Source organism: Cyclopterus lumpus, chromosome 4, assembly GCF_009769545.1.
Source record: "Cyclopterus lumpus isolate fCycLum1 chromosome 4, fCycLum1.pri, whole genome shotgun sequence".
Classification (NCBI taxonomy): Eukaryota; Metazoa; Chordata; class Actinopteri; order Perciformes; family Cyclopteridae; genus Cyclopterus; species Cyclopterus lumpus.
In genome coordinates, this window is record NC_046969.1 from 1,383,169 (window position 1) to 1,404,941 (window position 21,773).

Below are 21,773 nucleotides of genomic sequence, written 5' to 3' on the forward strand. Positions count from 1 at the left end.
TACAGCAGCAGGGCAGCTGCTCGGAGAATGTGGGCTGGACTCCCAATCTTCACCTCAATATTGACAGACACGTCCATAACTCCTTACTCAAGGAAGGTCCTTCAAGCTGAAGGTCTCATCCCTCCATGTTCTCCACATCTTGTTGGGATTGCCCCAGAATTCAGTTTAAAGAGTAACTGCACACTTAAATGTGGCGGTAAGCTACAAACTAAATGATACAACAACACATCGATGCTGGGTTAATATTGACAGATGGTTCCCCCGTATCGCCCAAAGACAACCAGACCCTGTAAAGAACAGATGTTAATGAGGTATAATTGAGATTTAAACCTGTACCTATTATTAGGTAGCACGACAAACATGCCCTTCAATCTTCAAATTGTCAGATAGAAATTATTATTTGTTCTGAGAATTCCAAGGTGGCAAAATTTGATAAAACAATGTAAATAACTTCATAACTGTTCATACAGTCGTTTAAAACTAGGTAAGCCAATCATTTGGGGCATGGGAAGTGAAAGTGTACTGTATCCATGACTGCTGTCAAGAATTCAGAACAAGCAGCGATTTATTCTTTTAGGAAGACTATTACTGAATGGTGAAATTACTTTTGATCATCAAGCTGATGATATTTTACATAAGCATCGATGTACGTATCAGAGCAGGAGTGAAAATCACCAGATTATAAAATATTCGTACTTATGACTGGCATGTACTTGTTTGCATGCATAAAAGATTAAGTATCACAATGTTTAAAACAAGAAGAATAGAGAGGACTAGCTAATGGCCTGCGTTAGGTAGAATAAAACTAGGATTTTGTTGTACAGAGCTTCAAAGAGCTGGAACAGAAAAGACAAAGCAAAAAAACTAAAACAACACCAACATGCAACCCGCAGCAGTGTTCAACACATTTCATCTCCAGCCTCCTCCGATTCACACCAGCAAGATATTCCCATCATGGAATAATGCTCTCGGCCCCTGAAAGGAAATAAACACACAGACAGGCTCCACATATGTTATCTGCACATTCAGCTTTCAGAAGTCACTTCTTCTGAAAGCTGAAAGCAGTCCTCCTGCTCACATTCGAGTCTTATGTGGTGGATACCAACCCAGACAGAGTTGTGGCTTCTGTTTGCAACAGTGTTTCTGATAACCATTGTACACCTTATGCATATAAAAAAGCTGCATGTTATTGATGTGTGCATGCGTGGGTTATTACATGGCATCTACATCTGCGGTTTCACAGCCTCGGTGAGGAAATGCGTCGGCTAAAAACTCAAGTTTCATTGTCTGATGCCCCTCGCGATTGAGGCATCAGACAACCAGCCAGACCTTCACTCTGAAGCATCTCGGCCCAGTGATTCAGCAGTATTTCTGAAGCCAGCTCTGGTTTGTGCGATGGCGATCTCTGTGCGGTGAAAGAGGGGGAGATGGCATTTGGAATCAGTGAGCAAAATCTGTCGGCAGCCTTGCGGCTGCACCTACCGAATGTATTCCCATCCACTTGTCTGAGGTCAGATCAAGCATGCAGCAGGGCATTACCTCCAAGCAATTAGCTTTTTCAAAAAGCACTATGCAGTATTGCTGGGGCCTACGGTTAAATATCTTTGAGCCAATAAATGCAGAGCCGTAATCTGAGGTGTTCCAACAGTGACCTGGTTGATTGCTTCGAGGCTGGAACTTGCAAAATGCCGTTTCCACCAGGAGCGTGGGCACACCAGACTCAGCTGATTGGCCTGCTTTAAGCCTTCAGCTTTGTTAAGGAAAAATCTTTATCCAGCCTCCTTTGTACAGGCACTGTAGAAAAACACCCAAAGAATGCAGGCGAGGAGACTTCCTGACAGCTCATTTAACATTCTGCCTGCTTCCACCCACCTCTTTGACGTTAGTGTTGCCATCTTTCCCTTTTTCTCCACACAGTTCCACCACTGTTCCGTCTTCGCTGTACACAGTAAGCATTAACAAGTGGTCTTTTCCAACCTCGGGGTCTCTGTGTTCCTGACATACTTAAGTCTAGGCGTGTACATTAATAAATGATAGAGGCAGCGCTGCGGGATTCACGCCTGCCTGGGCACCAGCTGCAATTATAGCAGACATGTCAGAGAGACGCCACTCCTACTGGAGACAACCCAATCAAACGACACCGCGGAGCGCCGGTTGACAAATAAAGTCTGTGGACTTCTCTCCTCCTGGACTGGCTGGGACCAGTCACTGCAGACCGGCAGGGGCTCCGGTGGGTTAAGGGTTCAAGTCATTTGACCAAAGACGCTACAGAATGAGGCCAACCACTGAATCTTACAGCATTTCTCTCTGCTCCAGGATTATCATCAGGCCAACGGTTTGTACCGCGGCTGCCGTAATCACCGTGCATTATGGGAAACACTGATTCTGTGATCTGTGACACAAACGCTTTTTTGCCAGTGAAACAAAACGACATCCCACAAAAGGGTTTGCTTTTAAGACCAGATTGTAATAAGAGTAACTAAAGGAGTTGGAACATTATGGAATTGAATTCATTCATGATGAGAAAAGATTAATCAATGAGAAATGTTCCTCATTGATAATTCAGGCCTACTTTCAGTTCAAATCTATTTACGTCCATATCACACACATCTGTAATTATTCCAGATATTATAATATAGCCGGTAATGCTCAATAAACATACAAGTGGAACACCACCACAGAGAGAAGGAAAAGAAAGGGAGCTGCAGCAAACCTAAAAAAACCTTTGTCTAACCCAAATACACAGAAGCCTCTGCTTTTATATTACAACCAGTTGCTCATTCAGCTTTTATATGACAACAAAGACAATGGATATTTATATTTGAAGTGAAATAAAACTTTACATAATACACACTCAAAAATAATGAAACAACAATAAAGACCTATGAATCATTTACAGTAACCCTTTCAATAAAGAATACAATGATGTCTCTCCATCCCCAGTGCGGTCCTTACAATGTCAGAACATTCAGCCAGCCTTGTGGTCTGGTGAACGCAGTGCAGCCAAATCCCCTTCGGCTTGTTGCTTGGCACTTTAATATTGTAAAGCTCCCCAAGAGTCAAGGCAACCAACAGGCCGATGTTTGCATATGATTATATGTACTCCGGCTGATTTACTTTAATTTACAGATGACAATAAGGCTAACTTGTTACCGATGGTTTAATCTACAAAATGTCATAAAAAAAGACCATCGTGGTCTGCCCAGAGCTCAATGTCATGCATTCAAATAACTAGTTTTGCATGACCCGACGGTCCAAAACAAAACATATGCCATTTGCAATGATATAGAACATTGATACATCCTTGTTGTTTAACATATGGATTGATGGACTAATGGTACCAACAGCAGTCTCAACCAGATCCTTTGTAGGGCAGCATCCGTTGTCTGTGTGCATTCTCAGGTAGTCATCTCACAGTCCAGTGAATAGACTACATAAATCCTCTATTAATGTGATAACGGGTGTGCTAGGCTGCTGCAGAAGGAACACAGTGTGTGATGCAGGAGCCCCCCCACTATACTGATGATCAACAGGATACTGAAGGACTGAACCATGACTAATCTGGTTCAGCTGAGTTATAGACAATAACCGGACCTGCCTCGTTCAAATGACAACCTGAAGATGAACATCACGTCTCAGCCGGCTCTGTGTAATCTCGTGAGAAAACTAGTTGGTTGCCACGTTGAAACCTACAAAAAGAAGAAGAAAAAGGACGTGTGAAGGGTGTTGGTGAGCAGAGCTCGGGATGGAGGCACGGATCAATCGGAGATGATAACGTCCTACTTGTGCGTCACGCAGATATCTCATGCTAAAACAATAACCGGTAGAACAATTCATCTGAAACTCGGCTCAGCCTCGGCAGGCGGACCGGAGCAGCTCCAGGAAAAGGAGGCCACCGGCAGCCTGGGTGTGTCTCCGCACACCGGGGTGTTTACCAACCTGTACCCCCGGGGCTGCGCACGGACTCAGCCTCGTTTACCGAACACCACCCGTTTCAAGCAGCGAGTCTGGGCTGCTTCTGAACCAACAGCCACATTACAGCTTCATTGGAGCCTCTGTGGCATCACTGGTAAACTTAACTGCGGGCTACACTTCTCACGCGCACGCTCCCGTCTGTCGCGTGAGGCCGACAGGCTGGTAACTTGATTAAAACGACGGCCTCCCTCAAACGGAACGCGCACACTAACCAGTGAGGACGCGTTTGGTTTTTGTAACGCTTCAGTTTCAACCCTACAACTCAAAAGGAGACGCACACCCTCCGGACTGGCTGCACGTGAGCTTACGGCCCCTCCAGCACTGGCCCGCAGGTGCAACGGGTTCACCTGAACTTCTCGGGAGGATTTAAACACGTCTTACCACTTTGCTCCCCGAGAAAGACGAGTTTGAATTTTCTTAGAGGGTTTCCAAAGTCACTGCCAACAGACATTTTGAGGAGGAGGAAACGGGGGGACTCTGGACAGCGGAGGACAGCCTGCGTGGACCCGTGTGTCCCCTGTCGCGTGCGGCGTTGGTTGGGTGGAGAAGGCGGTGGTGTTGTGTTAAGTTCAGCCCCGCTCGCTCGCTCTCTGCTCGGCTCTCGTGATGGGAACACACTGCTGCTGCTGCACGGGTCCGTGAGGGTTTTTTCTTTCTTTCCCCCCTCCCCTCCTCCTCCTCCTCACCCGAAGGCATCTGCGCATGCGCAGCCGCTCCTCGTTCTCCGTGGAAAGACAGCCGCGAGATATAAAATGACGTCATGCGAATGTGAGGAGAGGAGGAGGCGGACATGACAGCTGTGTTTCATCCGCGTGGAGGAACTTCTTCACCTTATTCAATGTTGCACCCTTAAATGAACTGTCCACAAACACGCCCATCTTCGTTGTGCAACTTGTATTAAACTAATCCATATTCAATCTTCAAGATATGTTTACCTACATCACCTCCTGCACACGTACTAACTGAAGGGAAGAGCTGTGTTGTATTGAGTCTTTAGAAGAGAGCACTGTCGCTTTAAGAGAAGAGTTAAGACAGACAGGCTGAAGGCAAACATGTGCTTTTATTGAACCGTGGATGAGTTTGCATCAACACTACTTATACAAACGTCACGCTAATGGTTTTACACTTAAGGGGTATACCAGGGATTTTGTATTGCACTCCCATACAGTGGTGAACTCATAAGAGAAAGGTGTGAACAATAATTGTGAATATCGATGGACCCCATTGATTAATACACTGGATTCAACGGTTTCCATATTGACCCTTGATACGATCTCGTAAAATACCATCCTTGCCTCTCAATGAACTTTCAAACTCAATGTCCCTAGTTTTCAGCTGTAATAAACCCGATGACATCATGGTTATTTTTAAGACTTAAAGAAATAATAAATATTGTTAGTGTCCAGAAATTTAGTCACATTGTAGTTTATATATGATTTGCTATATGCATATATACATTATGTGCCTTCATGTATACCTAGTCACTATATAGATATTTTCAATACTCCTCTATGCAAGTGCATCAAAGAACTCTGTTATACCAATACAATATAAAGCATATAGTACATTTACATGAATCATATACAGAATATTACTAAGCACAACATCTGTGAATATATTTAGGTCCAAGTGTTTTAGTTTCAAGTTAAGATTTTAGTTCTTGTTTCATTTCACTTCTTTGTGGGGTTTGTGACTTGACTGAAATTCTACAATTGTCCCAGTAGGAGTAGTAAAGTTATTTATATGTGTCTCACGACTGTAGGAAATGTATGCACCGCATACCTGTTGGCTACAAGGTCCCATTAGTGAGCACAGCAGACAATGTTACACTGACCATCAGCCCCAAAATGCTAAATAAAGGCTACTTATCTATTAAGATTGACTTTTTGCTCGTGTGTCACTTTGTTTGCGGTCAATTGATTAAATGCAACTTTATTCAGGAATATGCACCAAAAGTGAGCACAATCTAAAAGTCTCAAAACTATTTTTTGACACTCTAAAAGACAAAGGACCCACCTTGGCAGCTATTGTACTTAATAGGACAAAGAAGGACCTGAGACAAACGAGATAGGTCTCTCGAGGACCTGAGACAAACGAGATAGGTCCCTCGAGGACCTGAGACAAACGAGATAGGTCTCTCGAGGACCTGAGACAAACGAGATAGGTCCCTCGAGGACCTGAGACAAACGAGATATGTCCCTCGAGGACCTGAGACAAACGAGATAGGTCCCTCGAGGACCTGAGACAAACGAGATAGGTCCCTCGAGGACCTGAGACAAACGAGATAGGTCTCTCGAGGATCTGATACAAACGACAAAAACACAGAAAACCATAACTTACTTTAAAGAAAAGTAAAAACACAGAAAACAAAGCCTCCTTTTCAAATGTAGCTAACCGCTCGCTATTGTAACGTTAGCTCAAACTAAACAAAGCTATCGTAACCTGATGTAGACCTCAAGGTGTCACTAATGTAACACACACACACACACACACACACGGTCCCTCTCAACAGCATCCCAACAATTACTGGTGCAACACACAGCACATTACTACTGTACAGAGGCTCAGCACTGATCAATCATATTAAAGTACCCCACATCAGGGCCTGTAAGAGGAGCACGTTGGAAATTAAATAAAATACTAATTACAAACTTGGACCTTTGGTTGGTTATCCATCCTTCAAGACACAAACACAGAAGTGAATAAAGGACTTCACGCTGACTTGATTAATTGTACTGTTTATTAGCCAGTAATGCTTACACGTGTATGCACTCCACTGTAACTAATACATAACCACACTAGCAGCTTGCATAATGTGTTCAGGTAATTTAATTTACAAGCAACAGTGTATGTTTCTTGATATCCGAAAATTAATTAACATTGCAATTCAAATCAAGTGTTATATGTGATCATAGTATATGAAATTAGCTTTGTAGTAATCACAGATGTCTCTGTGTACGAGACAAACATCTATAAAAAGATAAACTTAAATATTAAGCTAATACATTTAATTAGTTACAGAATATGTTCCATTGGAAATAGAAACCCGAACAGATTCCTACCTTATAGGAACAAGTAATAGACAAAGAGATGTACGTGTTGTTTGAACCCTCATCACGGTCCCAGATGCATGTAAAAAAATATATATTGTGAGGTACCACACAAGAGGGCTGTTTTAGCCATCCTCTCTTAACTTGGAATAAGTGGGCGTGTCAGAGTATATCCAATCAGAACCTGACGTTGCATCTCAACTCCAGCCAGTGAAGCACCAGGTGAGGAAGCGGGCCTCCAGAAATTGAGGTTGGTGCAGGCATGCCTGGGCCGAGGCTGACGCAGCTTCGCTCTGCAACGCTGTTCTTGGGCATGTTTACCCACCACAGCAGAACTTTAGGAGGCGCAGAGGCTCGCAGCTCAGTTCAGAGCGGTCCCTCGGGCCTCTTCTCCAGACTGTACTCCTGGGTTCGCTTGGCCTTCCACCCCAGCATCATCAGGAGGGCGATACCCATGACCTTGTAACCCACCTGTAAGCCCAAGTACCTGCAGGGGCCAGACAGACAAAGACAGATGAGGTCAACAGGGGCGTGGCTTTACTGCCTGTGCGAGATGCGTTTTGAGTGGTGCGTTTTCTAACCGGTTCCTCAAGATGTTGTTGTCGTAGTAACCACAGTTGAACTTCCTTCCGCACACGCGCCTCCACCAGATGCACGACGTATCGATGGCCGTCCCGAAGAGAGCGGGGGCGGGCAGCCAGGCTGAGAGGGGCACAAAAAGGTGAGTATGCAGAGAGTAAACACATTTCTATCCCCAGGTGGTCGAGCGACAGCCACTAGAGGGCAGTCCAACATTTTAATTGCACTTTCTTATTTCAGTTGGAGGCCGTACAGCTGCCAGCACCCCAGTGGCACTCAACCGTGCAAAGCACTCCAGTCTGCAATACATTAGAATTAGAATAAATAAGCAATTTAAATGAATAGATTTCAAAAATTAAACTCATTCATATAAAATATAATTTCATCACTTATCATAATAAGTATAAGTTCATAATAGCAGACTTCCCATGGACATCTTTATTTCAGGTCACATTTTATTTTTATGTCACGAATGTCTCTTCTTATCCAATACAACACTTTTAAAAGTTGACCTCCTATTACACGGATGATATAAATACTACATTATGATATAATATATACTAATGTAAAATTCTACATAATGTATTGAATCATTAACATATTCTGCACAATTTATTCATGCAAATATATTTTCTCAGAGTTGGAGGCTCTCTTGGACCGCTTGACAAACAGAAGCTCATCCTTAATACAATAATTATTCACATGAGTATGACACGCACACAGGATTTGTGTCCTGACTTACCTAATATTCTCATGAGTAAAAATTGAATTCCTATCGCAAATGACTTTTCTTCAGAGGGAACACATCTGAAATGAACAGGAACATAAATTAGAAGGTCAATAGCTGCGCTTCACATTGGTGCACAGCGTCTTCAATACGATACAACAGCAGAAGGGATGGATCGGATTTCATATTTCAAAAACAGCCATCTGTTTTTTTTGGGGGTCAAATCTGATTGAGCATCTTTATGAAACTTTGTAAAGCTAACTTCTCATCAACTTGTGCGGTAGTCTCTGGACTTTCCATTTATTATTATTCTCAGCTCGCCTACATGAAGAGTCCATTATACTCCTTTAATAACTTTTTTGCATGACTTTATTTTCCAAAGGTTTTGTAAAAACCAGAAGACACTAAGTCAATGCCTGGAAGCTTGAAGCAGTATTTGGAGTCAACTCGATCACAATATAAAGGCCATATAATCACAAGCAGCTTATATCATCCATTAAATACATTTGTCATTTTGAATTTTCCTTGGACATATAAATATATATATATATATATATTGTTGTCCTTCCTCACCTGAGCACCATCATGTACATGGGGTTGTGAGTGAGGCAGGCGATCAGTGAGGCCAGGGAGATGACCAGAATGACGGGGAGGAGAAGGTGTGGACAGTTGTTTGGACAGGGGGCTGGGCGGGCATCACTCTGGCTCCCCGGTATACACCTGCAGTTGGTGTACATCTGTGTCCAGGCAGAAAGGAAAGGAAACATTATTGTGGGTATTTTTACAGAGAAAATGAAAAACAAGGTTTTGGAAATACATTTCTTTGCTTTATTGTGAGATGAGAAGATTGGCACCACCCTAATGTCTGTATTCCAAATATGAAGCAGTAGCAGTTAGCAGCCGGTGAGCTGGAACCTGCTCTCGGCTTCAGAGATGCTGCTAGGTGTCTTACCTTTGGCAGAGCCAGATGTTTCCCACTCATAGCAGTCGTTATGCTAAGCTAAGCTAAGCACCGCCTGGCTCTAGCTTCATATTCATGAGAGCCATTGATCTTCTCATCTAATTCTCAGAAAGGGAACCACCATATTTCCCCAGCATTTCTGTGAGAATATGCAAAGTACATGTACCATACTTTGTATACAGTAAGAAAGGTCGGCTTTTTGCAGATGTTCTGGCGGCTTTTGACTCCTTCAGTTTATTTTCTACATTTAAAATGGACATTTCCCCCCCTCAAACTACACCATATACTTTAAACTCAAAACAGAGCAATAGCTAATAACAATGTATTTAGACCTTAGTGATTGATTCATATTGAGAGACTTCCCTGGGATTAATTCATTAAACTGTCTGTAGCCGTCACTGTCTGTGTCTGAGCTGCAGTATTACACAGCATCAGACTGACTAATACAATCTATTAGCAGTTTCACACATTCCACCCACTGGAAGATTATTTACAGGCTGTGACGTCTACATACTGACGCTGTGCCCCTGTTAAAACACCTCCTATACGCTCCGTGACCAGTAAACATTGATGGGACATTGATGGTGAGCCACTTGCAGTCAGAACAGGCGGCTTCTGCTTCTGCACTGGCAGCTCCTGGCTCAGGGGACACATTATGTATTTTAGGTCTGCTGATATGAAATGTGTGTCTAAATACTGCATAAAGAGGCATCTCAGGCCAGTAAGGGACAGTTCACCATGAAACCTGAACACGTGCATTTGCTCTTACCCGTCGTGCTATTTATATAAATATTAATAATCTAGACTGTTTGGGGGCGAGTTGCCTCGTGTTGGAGTCGGTCTGCCTTTTGATATAATTGGACTAAACTTGTGGCAATGTCTCTTATTTGTGGTATTTGTTGGCGCTTCGAACATAAAAAGCCAAGGTCCATCTAATTACATTATATTTGAGAGAATCTGACCAGCCTATGTTTCCAAATGTAGGCAACTCCCGGCAAAACAATCTAGATGGATAAATAGCACGTCAGGTAAGAGGGAGAATTTAACAATGGAAGAGAGAAGTGCACTCTGGATGCTTTGCCTCCGGCACTCTGCCCCGACAGTTAAAAGGTTAAATGACACCACTTACAGGCTCACCTACGGAGCCTGTGCTTGCACAAGAACCACAAACATATTCTTCTAAACAATTATTCACTTTGTCATAACTTTTACTTCTGTAAAAACAAAGCGTATATAATTATTTTGGTTTTCAGAAAACTTATCTAGCATTCCTATCGTTCATGATTAGTCTGCATGAGGTAACTTCACTCTTACTGCTGATGATTTATTGTATTGTTATTCTGGTGTTGCACAAATATTCCCCAGATTAAAAAAGGCAGTGAAAAGTCAAGTCGTGGTGATGCAGCCCACTATCACGAGCATCATGACCCATCGTATACATTTTATAAACAGTGCACTGTATGCTAATGTGAGACAGATCAATACACAACAGCCTGACCTGCAGGTTTTAATACCGTGGGACTAAACCATGGGCGGGTGCTCATAGGGGGCACTGACCTGAACCCTGTGGGTGTTGTTAGGGACTTTGGTGAAGTTGGTGCAGCCCGCATGGCAAGGAGAAATATACTCGATGCCATCAGAGCCACACACAGGGTTGAAGGCACTGGGGGGGCAGGAGCAGTTGGAGTAGCACAGAGAAAGAGAGCTGTGGAGACAACACGTCACGTCAGAGCGGTTCATGTTGCATTAGCATGTTGGACTCGGACTTTTGACATCCTTTATCAGCAACCTGCATTCACAAAAGGTTAAAATAGTATGTTTTCAAACTGTTTTTAATATACACACATATGTTGAGTTACAAAGAAAAGCAAATCAAGTGAGTTTTTCTTGATCGGGGCGGCGTGTACGATTTGGTGACATCTAGCGGTGAGGCTGCAGACTGCGGCCAACTGGATTCTCCTCCTCTCAGTCCTCCCGTCCCGAGACGAGAACCGAGAGCCAAACCGTGTAACAGAGTGTATCAGGGAACTACGGCGGCCTTCACGTGGCGGGTTTCAGTGGTTAGTTAGAATATAATAGCTATAATAGATATTAGTATTATATGTCTGTCAATACATCCACCTAAATGATACACACTGGACATGTAAGTCTCTGCACTTCATGGAAGAATTATTTTTCTCCAATTTTGATGATGAGCTATTATATTTTAGTTGAAGCCGCTGTCGGATCATTGAAGGTGCCCTGTGGATTATTAGTTTATGAGCGGGCCCCTGATTCTTGCACACATGCACGCAGCAATACCCTTTCCACTGATCTACAGTCAGTTGCAGAAGCGCGCCAAAAAAAGAAGCAGCAACGTGCCAACAGAAAGGCCGGCGAGAGGAGAGCAGGCAACCGTTGGTGGAAACAATGCAGCTTCCAAAATACTGACACAAGCATGGATGCATTTTTAGGATTGGGCATGCAGTTGGAATTCGTGTTGAGGGACCATTGGCCCATTTTAGCCCAAATCTTAGCCAGACTAAACTACAATTTACATATTAAAAACATTAACAAAGGAATGGATTATGTGTTATTATGTGTGTATATGCTCCCAAATTTGATGAATAATTATGAGAATGTAATCATATTTCAGAAACTGATTAGAAATTTAGGGAATCATGGATTGTTTCTTGATTTAATCTGATTTTCACTCGAGATGAACTGGATGTACGTGACCAACAATAACAAAACCTAAAATACCCCTTTATTAAACTTTTTTACATAAAGGCCTCATCATTAGAGGCCCCCGCCCTTCTCACTCACCCATACTGTCCGATCTGGTAATGATTGACTTCGGAGACTTTCTGTGTGGGACAGCCCATGAAGAAGAGAGGGATGAAGAGGAGGGTGGACACGGTGAGCATGGCGACCGAGAAGCGCGGGATGGTCTTCAGGGACAGGCCGGCCTTCTTCATGATGACCCCGCCCATCAGCATCCCCACCGCGACAGCTGGCAGATTCACAGCACCTGGCGACACGGTCACATTGTACGGGGTAACACTTTAGAAAGGAAGCAAAAACCCAAATGAAAGGTTGTGTGGGGAAAGATGGCAGCCGAAACCTACGCCACTCTTTGGAAAGGGGCCATAGTGCAAGCAGGCTGACTCTCCAGTGTCCATTAAAGGACGGTAACAGACCGTTTCATTCCCCTTCCAGCGTTCATAAAGATGGTTCGACACAAACGCTGTACATCATGACTTGAATCATTTTACTGCTCCCATCGAGCACAAGCAGTCGACTTGTAATCCATCATGGGATCTGTTCCTCAGCTCCCATCGTTACAGTTGCACTTACCGACCAGCAGGCTGCTGTAGGCGGCCGACGCGCTGTACTGTCGCTCCAGGAACTTGTTAAGGAACGTAGCGAGGCCCGCAATCACCGAGGAGAAGCAGCACTGGGCCAGGACCAGCATCAGGAACAGGGGGCTCAACAGGAGGTGGACAAGCATTCTGGGAAACACTGATCACACACAAGAACAGATTACTGGGAATGACTTCAGTAATAACTCTGTTATCTGGACACGTGAACTTATCGAACAGGTGGAACTTTTGAAATCGGATTTCAATAAACCTACTTTTCAGGAAATCCAGTAAGGAGACATCTGGGTTCTTGAAGTCATCACTCATGTCCGTTTCACTTCCAATCACCTGGAACATAACACACCGTATAAAACTGGATTATGAATACAGTTGTACCAATTCAAACATGCAGGACATTGGGAAATCTGGAGGGACGCTTGCAAAATCACATCAGCTCTGTTCTTAGTTGGAAGGCAAAAGGTTTATTTGTTGCCCCCTCCCCCCTCCCCCCCTTCATGCTGCATTCATGTGACGTGGGAACAATAGAACTGAATTGACAGCTGTGTGCAATAGCTCCACAGTGTTCATGCATTCAAAATCACCCGAAGCTGTCAAACACCATAATGGAAATGTCAGAGTTTATTGTCTGTCAAAGAGAATTCTTTTTGTGGCTCTTTCATACTCAAATACACGCTCTTAATTTTAATGCGTTTAAAGGTTGACATGTACTAAATTTACTGATTTTGGAGTAGATTTGAACAGAGATAGTTTGGATGTTTTGAAGTGGGGTTGTATGATGTCTACTGTAGGTAAAACATCATTAAAAGGAGAAGTACCTCACCTAACCCTAGGTCAAAAACATGCTAACTAGCTCCCTCACACTCTCCAGCAGGTGAAAGCTTCATTTGCATTTTCATTAGCTTCCTGTGATACGTGCTTACGATCTGGCACCTGATTGAGAAGGATTTTTCTTCTAAACATTGCTCCTTTCAGAAAAATCCTACTCATTGTGCCTTGTAACACTCAACAACAACAACAGCTTTATTATTTTAAGCTGTAAATGTGGTTTCACTCAGCGGGGGACATCATCTGGCTTCTTCTTTTCTATGACAATCTAATGTTTTCTGCAAATTGTTTTAAAAAAAGTACAAATCAGTTCTTGGGAACAGAAATGTGTCCAGTGCCACGATATGTCAATCATAATGTTAGCATTGAGAACCCGGTCGTGCCTCCGAGACGGTGAAAAACCAGAGGACTACAACGCAATGCTGACACTCAGCCAGTAGGTGTCAGTCAAACACGAGCTGCGGTCCAATGAACAGTCATGAAACCGGGGCGGACTCACATGGTCCCCTGAAGGCATTCTGCGAGGGAAGAAGAAGTAGGGGATGGAGGTGAGAAGCAGGCAGGCGGAGGTGATGAGCAGGCCCATCCACCAGGCCCCCACCCAGCGGGGGTCGCTCGGGGTCAGCTCGAGTTCAGCTCCTGCAAGGAAACGTGAGGAAAGGTCAAGGTCACCGGTGAATCATCCCCCCCTCGCCGTGACCCGACTGCAAAACAACTGTGGGGTGCCTCTAAAGACGGGAGCGTTACCGAAACCAATTTTGTCCACGTCCACGTAGATCTGCAGCATGACCGAGCCCAGCAGGTAGCCGATGGCAGGCCCGAATATAGATACCGCGAACAGGATCGCTGCGAACAATAGAGCCAATGTGAGTTCATGAAGGATTGTTGATTTACAATGTGTTTTCATCATATTCTCAGGAGATATTCTTTGACATGGTTTTGTTAATGGTCCCAAAACCAATCTGCTAAGCACCAATCCGTGTGCTGCTCAGAATGAACCAATCAGGTTTAGTCTCTCTACCGCAACTCCTCACTGCTCTGTGACTCATGAGAACAAGGATGAAAATTAATCCTGATAAGCCGCTTAATCTTACATTTAAAAACCTGCTGATTGTATCTAAAACATTATCAATCACATTTGTACAGACGTCATGTTAATTACCTTTTGATTGAACTTTGTTTTAACGTTAGCTGGGAATAATTCAGGTTTCCAGCTTCTAAACATTTGAGTGAACTCTACTGTGCTCCCTTTCAAACACCCAGAGCTCGGGCACTGGGCTAACGAGGGTAGATTCACTATCTAGTTTAGCATCTCTTAGAGCTTCGGGGGAGAATAAAAGATGTTAGCGCTGGAAAGAAGATCAGCAGAGAAAGGAACCGTCAGAACATTTGTTTGAATGTTACTTTGATCATTTAAAATGGCCTTTTTACAAAAGATTTGATGTGACCAAATGTGTCTGAATTAAAAACATGTTTGTGTGTCTAAATGTTCTTATTGCCTTCACAAGTTTCTGGAAAAAAAAGCTTTTCAAAAAGAACACCTGCATGAATCCCGTGGGCCTCAGGTTGTGTTCTTTTATCCAAACAAGTCAATCTACCGCTGCACTACAGGTCATTCACCTATGTAAAGAGGGGAGTTGCCAGGCCCAGCAAAATCATCTATGTAGGAAATCCCAAACGGCTGGATGGGCACCGAGCCCACGCCGAAGAGCAGCTGAGCGCTGGCCATGAACAGCCACAGGTTGCTGGTGTCGGCCAGGCGCCTGGTCTCGTCACGGCCGCAGGACTCCAGGCCGCTCGAGTTCCTCTGCAGGTTGCAGATGTCGTGGAGATCTGGATCACAGCAGGGGGGTCGCACAGGGACGGGAGAGAGGAGGAGGAGGAGGAGGAGGAGGAGGAGGAGGAGACAACAAAAGTTAAAGACAAGCCAGGGGATGCAGAGGTCCAACTCATTTCCTGAAGCTTCTCTGGCTCTTCACTGACTCACTTTTAAAGAAGGACATTGCTTTTACAAATTAAACGCCTTAGAGGCAACTCATCTTAACTTTCAGACAGTGCATAGGGATTCAGGATTTCCTTTTTTAAGTTCAGCTGGAGAGCACCAGTGAGGCTTCCCGAGGACAAAGAGCCAAAGAGCCAAAGAGCCAAAGAGCCAAAGAGCCAAAGAGCCAAAGAGCCAAAGAGCAGATACTTGCTTGGCTACAGCGTCACATTCAGCATTCAGGTGTCGGTCTTACTGTGTAACACGGAGTCGTAGTTGTAGGGCTGCGATAAGAAGTGAGGTAAGGTCAGCATCATGGCGCTGACGGCCATCAGCAGTCCGCCGATGCCAATGAGGCGAGGGCGGTGGACGCGGTTCCCAAAGTAGCTCACGAACACAATCAGCACACTGTTGCTGACCTAAGAGACAGGAACAAAAGAGACGCATGCGTCAAGGAGGGGCCACAGGGGGCATCCGGTCACTCTTCTCAGGTCTCAGAGGTCCAACATGACTGAAGGGAGCCTCTACACCAGATATGGAAGTGGCCAGGGTTGCACTAACGCAAATGTAGGAGTCTGCGCACATTCCCAGTTCAGAATTATAAATTATAAATGTTTAAGACACGTAGAGGCAGAACAACTTGAAGAAATTCAAAGCTGCATCAACAGACCGTTTGGCAAACATGTTGTTTATTAGCAAGATTAGCATTAATTGATCATTGTATTTATGTCCATGTGACGAATGCATGCGCAATAGTTACTCTTCTTGTTGCTCTATTTTGGTTTCCACCATATCCCCGAGAGAAACATCTGGCTCCTCAGTAGAACTGAAATCTAGGTTTTTAATAAAATATCATGCAATCAAAGATCTCGTGAATCACATCCACACAGAACAGAAGTGCAGCCAAGTCCTGAGAGGATGGGAGCTGCACAACATTTTAAAAGCCTAAAGGCAGCAAATGTCAACATGGTGATTTAATCAGTAACTAGTGACCCCAGGTCATGCACACTCAAAAAACCTGGAAAACATTTATCCGTGTGATCCATTTGAATCCCACTCGAGTGTTATGAAACCCAGCACTCTCCACGACGAGCACGTACGGTACGCGTTATCATTTCATTGACCCCACGCATCCGCAAAAAAACCCAGCCAAAGTACTTCTGGCTCGCATTCTGGAAGTGTGATTTTGATTTGTTGCTTGTTCTCCAATTCCTCCTTTGTCTTTGGCTTCCTTGAAATGAAGCTATCATGAGCTCAGGCTGCGAGAGGTTGTGTTGTTGTTGGCTCCTACCTCGTGGAGAGAGGAAATGGTTCCCGAGGAGTAGCTGCTGAGGCCGTAGCGTCTCTCGATTGTGCTGATTGTGCTCTTGAAGCAGGCGCTGTACAGCAGCTGGGAGAGCTGCAGGAGGCCGTGGCACAGGACAAACAGCTGGGACAGACAGACAGGCAGACAGACAGGCTTGAGTCCCTAAAACAGGTCATTGTCACAATGTCAAGTGTCTTTTGTCAAACGTCAAAGCCTAAAACGTGTTCCTCTCAGATGCCTCAATTGGTCCAAGAAACAGAGACCCCTTCAGAGGAATGCCATCCCATAGTGTCTCTGAGAAGTACCAGAGGATTTTACTTTCACTATTTCTTTTCAGCCCAGGCAACATACTGAGAGGAGTTCAACCAACGGAGGAGAGCGTACTTAAAAATCAGAAACGCAACATTATCTGTGCAGTGAGGAAAGTAGAACAGATGGTTCACAAAGAAACACACGACACCATTTACAAGTACCCATCAGGCATAAGGACAACATTTTGAGGGCTGAAATGTACATCGTCTATTCAGAAAACACAGATGGATTGAATGTAGTAGTTATAGAAAACAAGGAAATGAAAGATGCATCTTAAATAAAAGTACAAAAGAATAGTGAAGACTAGGATCACTGCTTCATCGTTGGTTTTCCATCTGAGAAATTAAGTGTGCAGGTGTAAGCAGGTTTTTCATGCCGTAGCTGGTTGATATGGACTGCTAGTAATCTCTACCAATGCATCATGAATATAATCTCGTCATATGCTTTATATGCATAATGTTGAACTAAAAAGTACCAGCTGTGAGATAGAAGTCATTGTTTTCCAAGTCGTGAATAAGTGACAAGCCTTTATGCAGCTTTTCACCAAATGTCATGTCTTAAATAACTGGACTATTTTTGGGCTGGGTGCAGTTGCCAGGCAACAAGCGGACCCTCCAGGAGGTCACACACACACCGATGAGTTCGCCAAAGAGAAGATGCGTGTTGTGTTTGCTATGAAAACAGCGATAAATCAAAGCTTTCAGTTTGTTTGGCGGCTGAGGGAGAATAAAATATGTGTTTGACTCCTCTTAAAGCTTAGATTTATGGTTTGTAGCTCATGGGGAGAGCGGTCGTCCCGTCACCACGAGGTCCCCGGTTCGATCCCCGCGCTCCCCGTAGTGCATGTTGAAGTGTCCTTGAGCAAGACACTGAACCCCCAGTTGTTCCCCGGGCTTCACTGCTCCTTAACAACTAAGATGGGTCAATGCAGAGAAGGATTGATAAAAGTGTAAAGTTCTTTCTTTTCTTTTCTTTGCACACACACACGCACACACACACACACACACACACACACACACACACACACACACACACACACACACACACACACACACACACACACACACACACACACACACACACACACACACACACACACACACACGATTGGGAGTCAAACAAAAGGTTAGAGGTCACGCCGGTTTCTTCAATCACAGCTTCGGGTCAACTTAAATCCTCTTGAGACTTTGATGAAGTAGGATGGATGATTTTTTTTTTGGATATTGCAAATAACGCCTGGCAGAAACACCGGGTTTCTTTTCTCGAAACAACACATCTGGCTTTCTGACTTTCAAATGTCAGCATTAGCGTGAGAAAGTGCAAAAACAATTTTCTTGCTGCCAATTGTTGTAAAAAGGATAGATGCATATTGTTCAAATTTGGATAAGATGCTCAGAATATTGAAAAAAAAGAGGTGCAGCAGCTGTCTAATATATATATATATATATATATATATATATATATATATATATATATATATATATATATATATATATAGTGTGTCAACATGATGTCCCACTGCGAGGACGCAGGGTTTATTATTTATACAAGACTATTTGATGTATGCAAGCAGGACGGAGTTGAATCCTCTGGATTATGAACATATTTATCCCTTTTGAACCCTGTTTACTGTCATTGTCCCAGCCGTCAACCCCACTGCGAGGGGAAGAATTGCGGGAAGTTCAGACTTCAATTTCAAACGCTTTTAAATCAGGGATGCTTTGTAGCTACGAGGCTGGATGTACATGGCTGTCTTTTTTTGCTAAAAAAAGGCATGCCCTTCTTTGTCAAAATATGAAGGAAAAAAAGAAGCTAAGAGTAAGTCTCCCAGGATAATTAAAAGAAAGCCCCAGAAACGCCGTTGTTCATCGTGAACATTTAAAAAGGTTTTGCCGTACATTAGCTTCCTGATCAAAAGGAGAACTTTCCCTTATTTAAAGCCATCGGTAAATACGAAGGGGAATATTCTTATTCCCTTTCTTTGGATGAAAAAAATGCATCTTTGTGCTAAGCTAACTTTGTTCAAAGCAATTTGTTCTTATTGTACGGATTAAACAAACCAGATATAACGTGTAAATAAAAGTGTTTTATCGGCACTAGTAAATGGACGCCGATACATTTCGATTAGAGCTACTGCTAGAGGTTTCCAGTTTTGTGCTAAGCTAACTTTGTGCTAAGCCATGCACTTTTTTGTACAAACCAGATATAACGTGTAAATAAAAAGGGTTTTAGCGGTGCTAGTAAATGGACGCTGATATATTTCGATTGGAGCTACTGCTAGCGATTTCAAGTTTTGTGCTAAGCTAACTTTGTGCTAAACCATGCACTTTTTTGTACGAATTAAACAACAATAAAATGGGTTTTAGCGGTGCTAGTAGAGGGACTTTGTTATGTTCATATAGAGCTATAGGTAGCCGATTTACCTTTATGTCCAGTCTTTGTGCTAAGCTTTTTATATGGTTTAATCAAGCAAAGGGTAGCCAGCTGCTTTCAGCAGTCTTATTATCACACTCTCAAGAAGAAAACTTTACCAAGCATTTTGCCTTCAAAAACCGCCCCCGAGAAACGTGCTCAGGTGCACCGAGGCGGACGAGAGCGGAACAGAAGCGTCAGAACGTTTCTCTCCCCGCAGCTCAGGATGTAAACAGCTTGTGCCTCTGGGCAGAAACTTGGCAGAGGGATCCTAAAAGAGAGTTTGGTGGTGCAACCCGGCCGCAGACTAGGTGTAGCCCACGGCAGATAAGAAACCCAATGTCCTGATGAAATGAGCAAACAGAGAGCCGTACAGCATGTACTGGTGTCAAGAAAAGATGGATGACGCAGATCGCTGCCCGTGGAACCATAGTCGTCTGCTGGGGGCAAAGCGGTTTGACAACTCGGAACAATAACGTGTTGCAATTTTCTCGACAGGAGGCCAACAGTGATCGGGAGGTTTTTTTTAATTATCGTTTTGCGCAATTTAAATAATAGTCCTCGGCCTCCACTCCTCAGCGCTGTGGGGGATGGCTTGCCGATACATTACCGGCTGCTTCCTCCGCTTTGATCCGAACTACTCCCATTGTGTAAATGTACAGTTATGAAGCGCGGACCTTTGGTTACAGTAACACTGGGCGAGAGGTTCACGACCAAGTCTCAATTTTGGAGAGATGCGATGAGGTCTCTGGATCACCTCCCCCATACATACACCTTGGTTTCAGCAGAGAGAGGGGGCCTTTAAAGCAGCACTTTAAAGAAGAGAAGAGTTGCAGTAACTGCAGTCTTTAGATAATTCCCCTGTAGAAGTTGCCCAAGTGCTCTCCTCCTGGGAGGAAATGTACCCCCCCCCCCCCCCCCCCACGGGGGGTGTGGGGGGTACATTTCCTCCCAGGAGTCAGTGAGACTTTGTCCACTAAACATTTTCCCCCGTCAGAAAAAGAAACATGCATGTTAAGTGTAGTGACATTTCTAGGAGGCGCCACAATTAGCCAATTAATCGATTGACAGAAAATAAATCATCCACTTTTCTGATTGATCAGCTCAGGTTTGCTGCTCTCTTCTTGTGGTGAATATTTAGGAGTTGGCCAGTTCACACTGGGCTCCAAAACATCGCTTCATGACGCGTCACAGAACAAAATCAGTTAAATTAGAAATAGATTAATTAGTGGTGAAAATAATTAGGTGCGGCTATGTTATTTGTCATAGTTGTTAGCAGTGCAATAACAAGTGTATTGTTGTGGACAGTGAGATCTTCTCTCCTATAAAGCAGAGAAAGAAAACTACAGAAAACTTTGTTCTTCACTTCATTAAATTACTGCAACTCTTTTCTTCTAAAGACTCAACTCAAGTTGTTTCACTACCGACGACTTAAATAAATAAATAAATATCTATGTTTTTCTTTTTGGAAGCACGAGGCGCTCGACATTGACAGAACTTGTGTGTCTAAGGTGAAGCTCTGTTGACTCCACACCGAACAGGACACCGTGAAATCTTTGTTACTTCGGCATTAAATATCTGCGTAACGTTACGCAATCTACCACAAATTACACGTAGCTGAGGCGCTAACATAAACAATGAGGCAGCAAGTGCTGCAGGTTAAAACCTTCCATGCTCACTAGTGCGCGTGCCGATGCCTACCTTTATGCCGCAGCGCAACGTCCCTGGTCTCTTCATGGCTTTGGAGGGAAGTGGGTCCATGAGTTCAGCTCTCGCGCTCCACTGAGCTCGAGCAACTAGTTCGCAGCCTCTCGAGTTGTGTGTCAGAGGTTGTCTGTGTTTCTCTCCCCACACACACACACACACACACACACACACACACACACACACACACACACACACACACACACACACACACACACACACACACACACACACACACACACACACACACACACACACACACACACACACACACACACACACACACACACACACGCAGCCACGCACACGCACACGCACACGCACACGCAGCCACGCACACACTCACACTCACACCCACACACACACACACACACACGCGCAGCCACGCACACGCACCCACACACGCACACACTCACACCCACCCACGCTTACCCACACACGCACGCACACCCACCCACGCTTACCCACACACACACACACACACACACACGCACACGCAGCCACGCACACGCACACGCACACACGCACACGCAGCCACGCACACGCACACACACACGCCGGTGAGCTGAACTTGTAATG

General features: G+C 44.2%; 2 protein-coding genes across 3 annotated transcripts in view; both read right to left on the bottom strand.

Annotated features, from left to right (window-relative positions):
- rab6ba (RAB6B, member RAS oncogene family a) overlaps nt 1-4,643 on the bottom strand; it is a 41,341-nt gene extending 36,698 nt beyond the window's left edge. The window contains exon 1 of the mRNA XM_034531025.1: nt 4,357-4,643. Within this exon, the coding sequence (XP_034386916.1) occupies nt 4,357-4,426 (70 nt within the window). The 5' untranslated portion in view covers nt 4,427-4,643. The remainder of the gene's footprint in view (nt 1-4,356) is intronic.
- A 2,054-nt stretch (nt 4,644-6,697) lies between these two features.
- Nucleotides 6,698-21,474, bottom strand: slco2a1 (solute carrier organic anion transporter family, member 2A1). 2 transcript variants are annotated; one of them, XM_034531198.1, is made up of 14 exons: nt 21,192-21,474; nt 16,752-16,889; nt 15,717-15,879; nt 15,100-15,312; nt 14,227-14,325; nt 13,979-14,118; nt 12,909-12,981; nt 12,629-12,793; nt 12,098-12,302; nt 10,850-10,997; nt 8,905-9,068; nt 8,347-8,411; nt 7,607-7,727; nt 6,698-7,512 (listed from the first exon to the last, which is right to left on the bottom strand). In XM_034531198.1, exons 1-14 carry the CDS (start codon nt 21,249-21,251, stop codon nt 7,392-7,394), a joined length of 1,875 nt encoding a protein of 624 aa, XP_034387089.1. In that variant the 5' UTR covers nt 21,252-21,474; the 3' UTR covers nt 6,698-7,391. The 2 variants fall into 2 exon arrangements, with proteins under 2 accessions (XP_034387089.1, XP_034387090.1); XM_034531199.1 differs by lacking the exon at nt 6,698-7,512 and having other exon boundaries at nt 7,613-7,903; nt 21,192-21,368.
- Between the last annotated feature and the right edge of the window lie 299 nt (nt 21,475-21,773).

Coding starts and splice junctions, on each gene's coding strand:
- slco2a1 (XM_034531198.1), bottom strand. CDS start 21,251: ATGGACCCACTTCCCTCCAAAGCCATGAAGAGACCAGGGACGTTGCGC. Junction 16,890..21,191: donor CGTTGCGCTGCGGCATAAAG/GTAGGCATCGGC, acceptor TGTCTGTCCCAG/CTGTTTGTCCTGTGCCACGG. Junction 14,119..14,226: donor CGTGGACAAAATTGGTTTCG/GTAACGCTCCCG, acceptor GTTTCCTTGCAG/GAGCTGAACTCGAGCTGACC.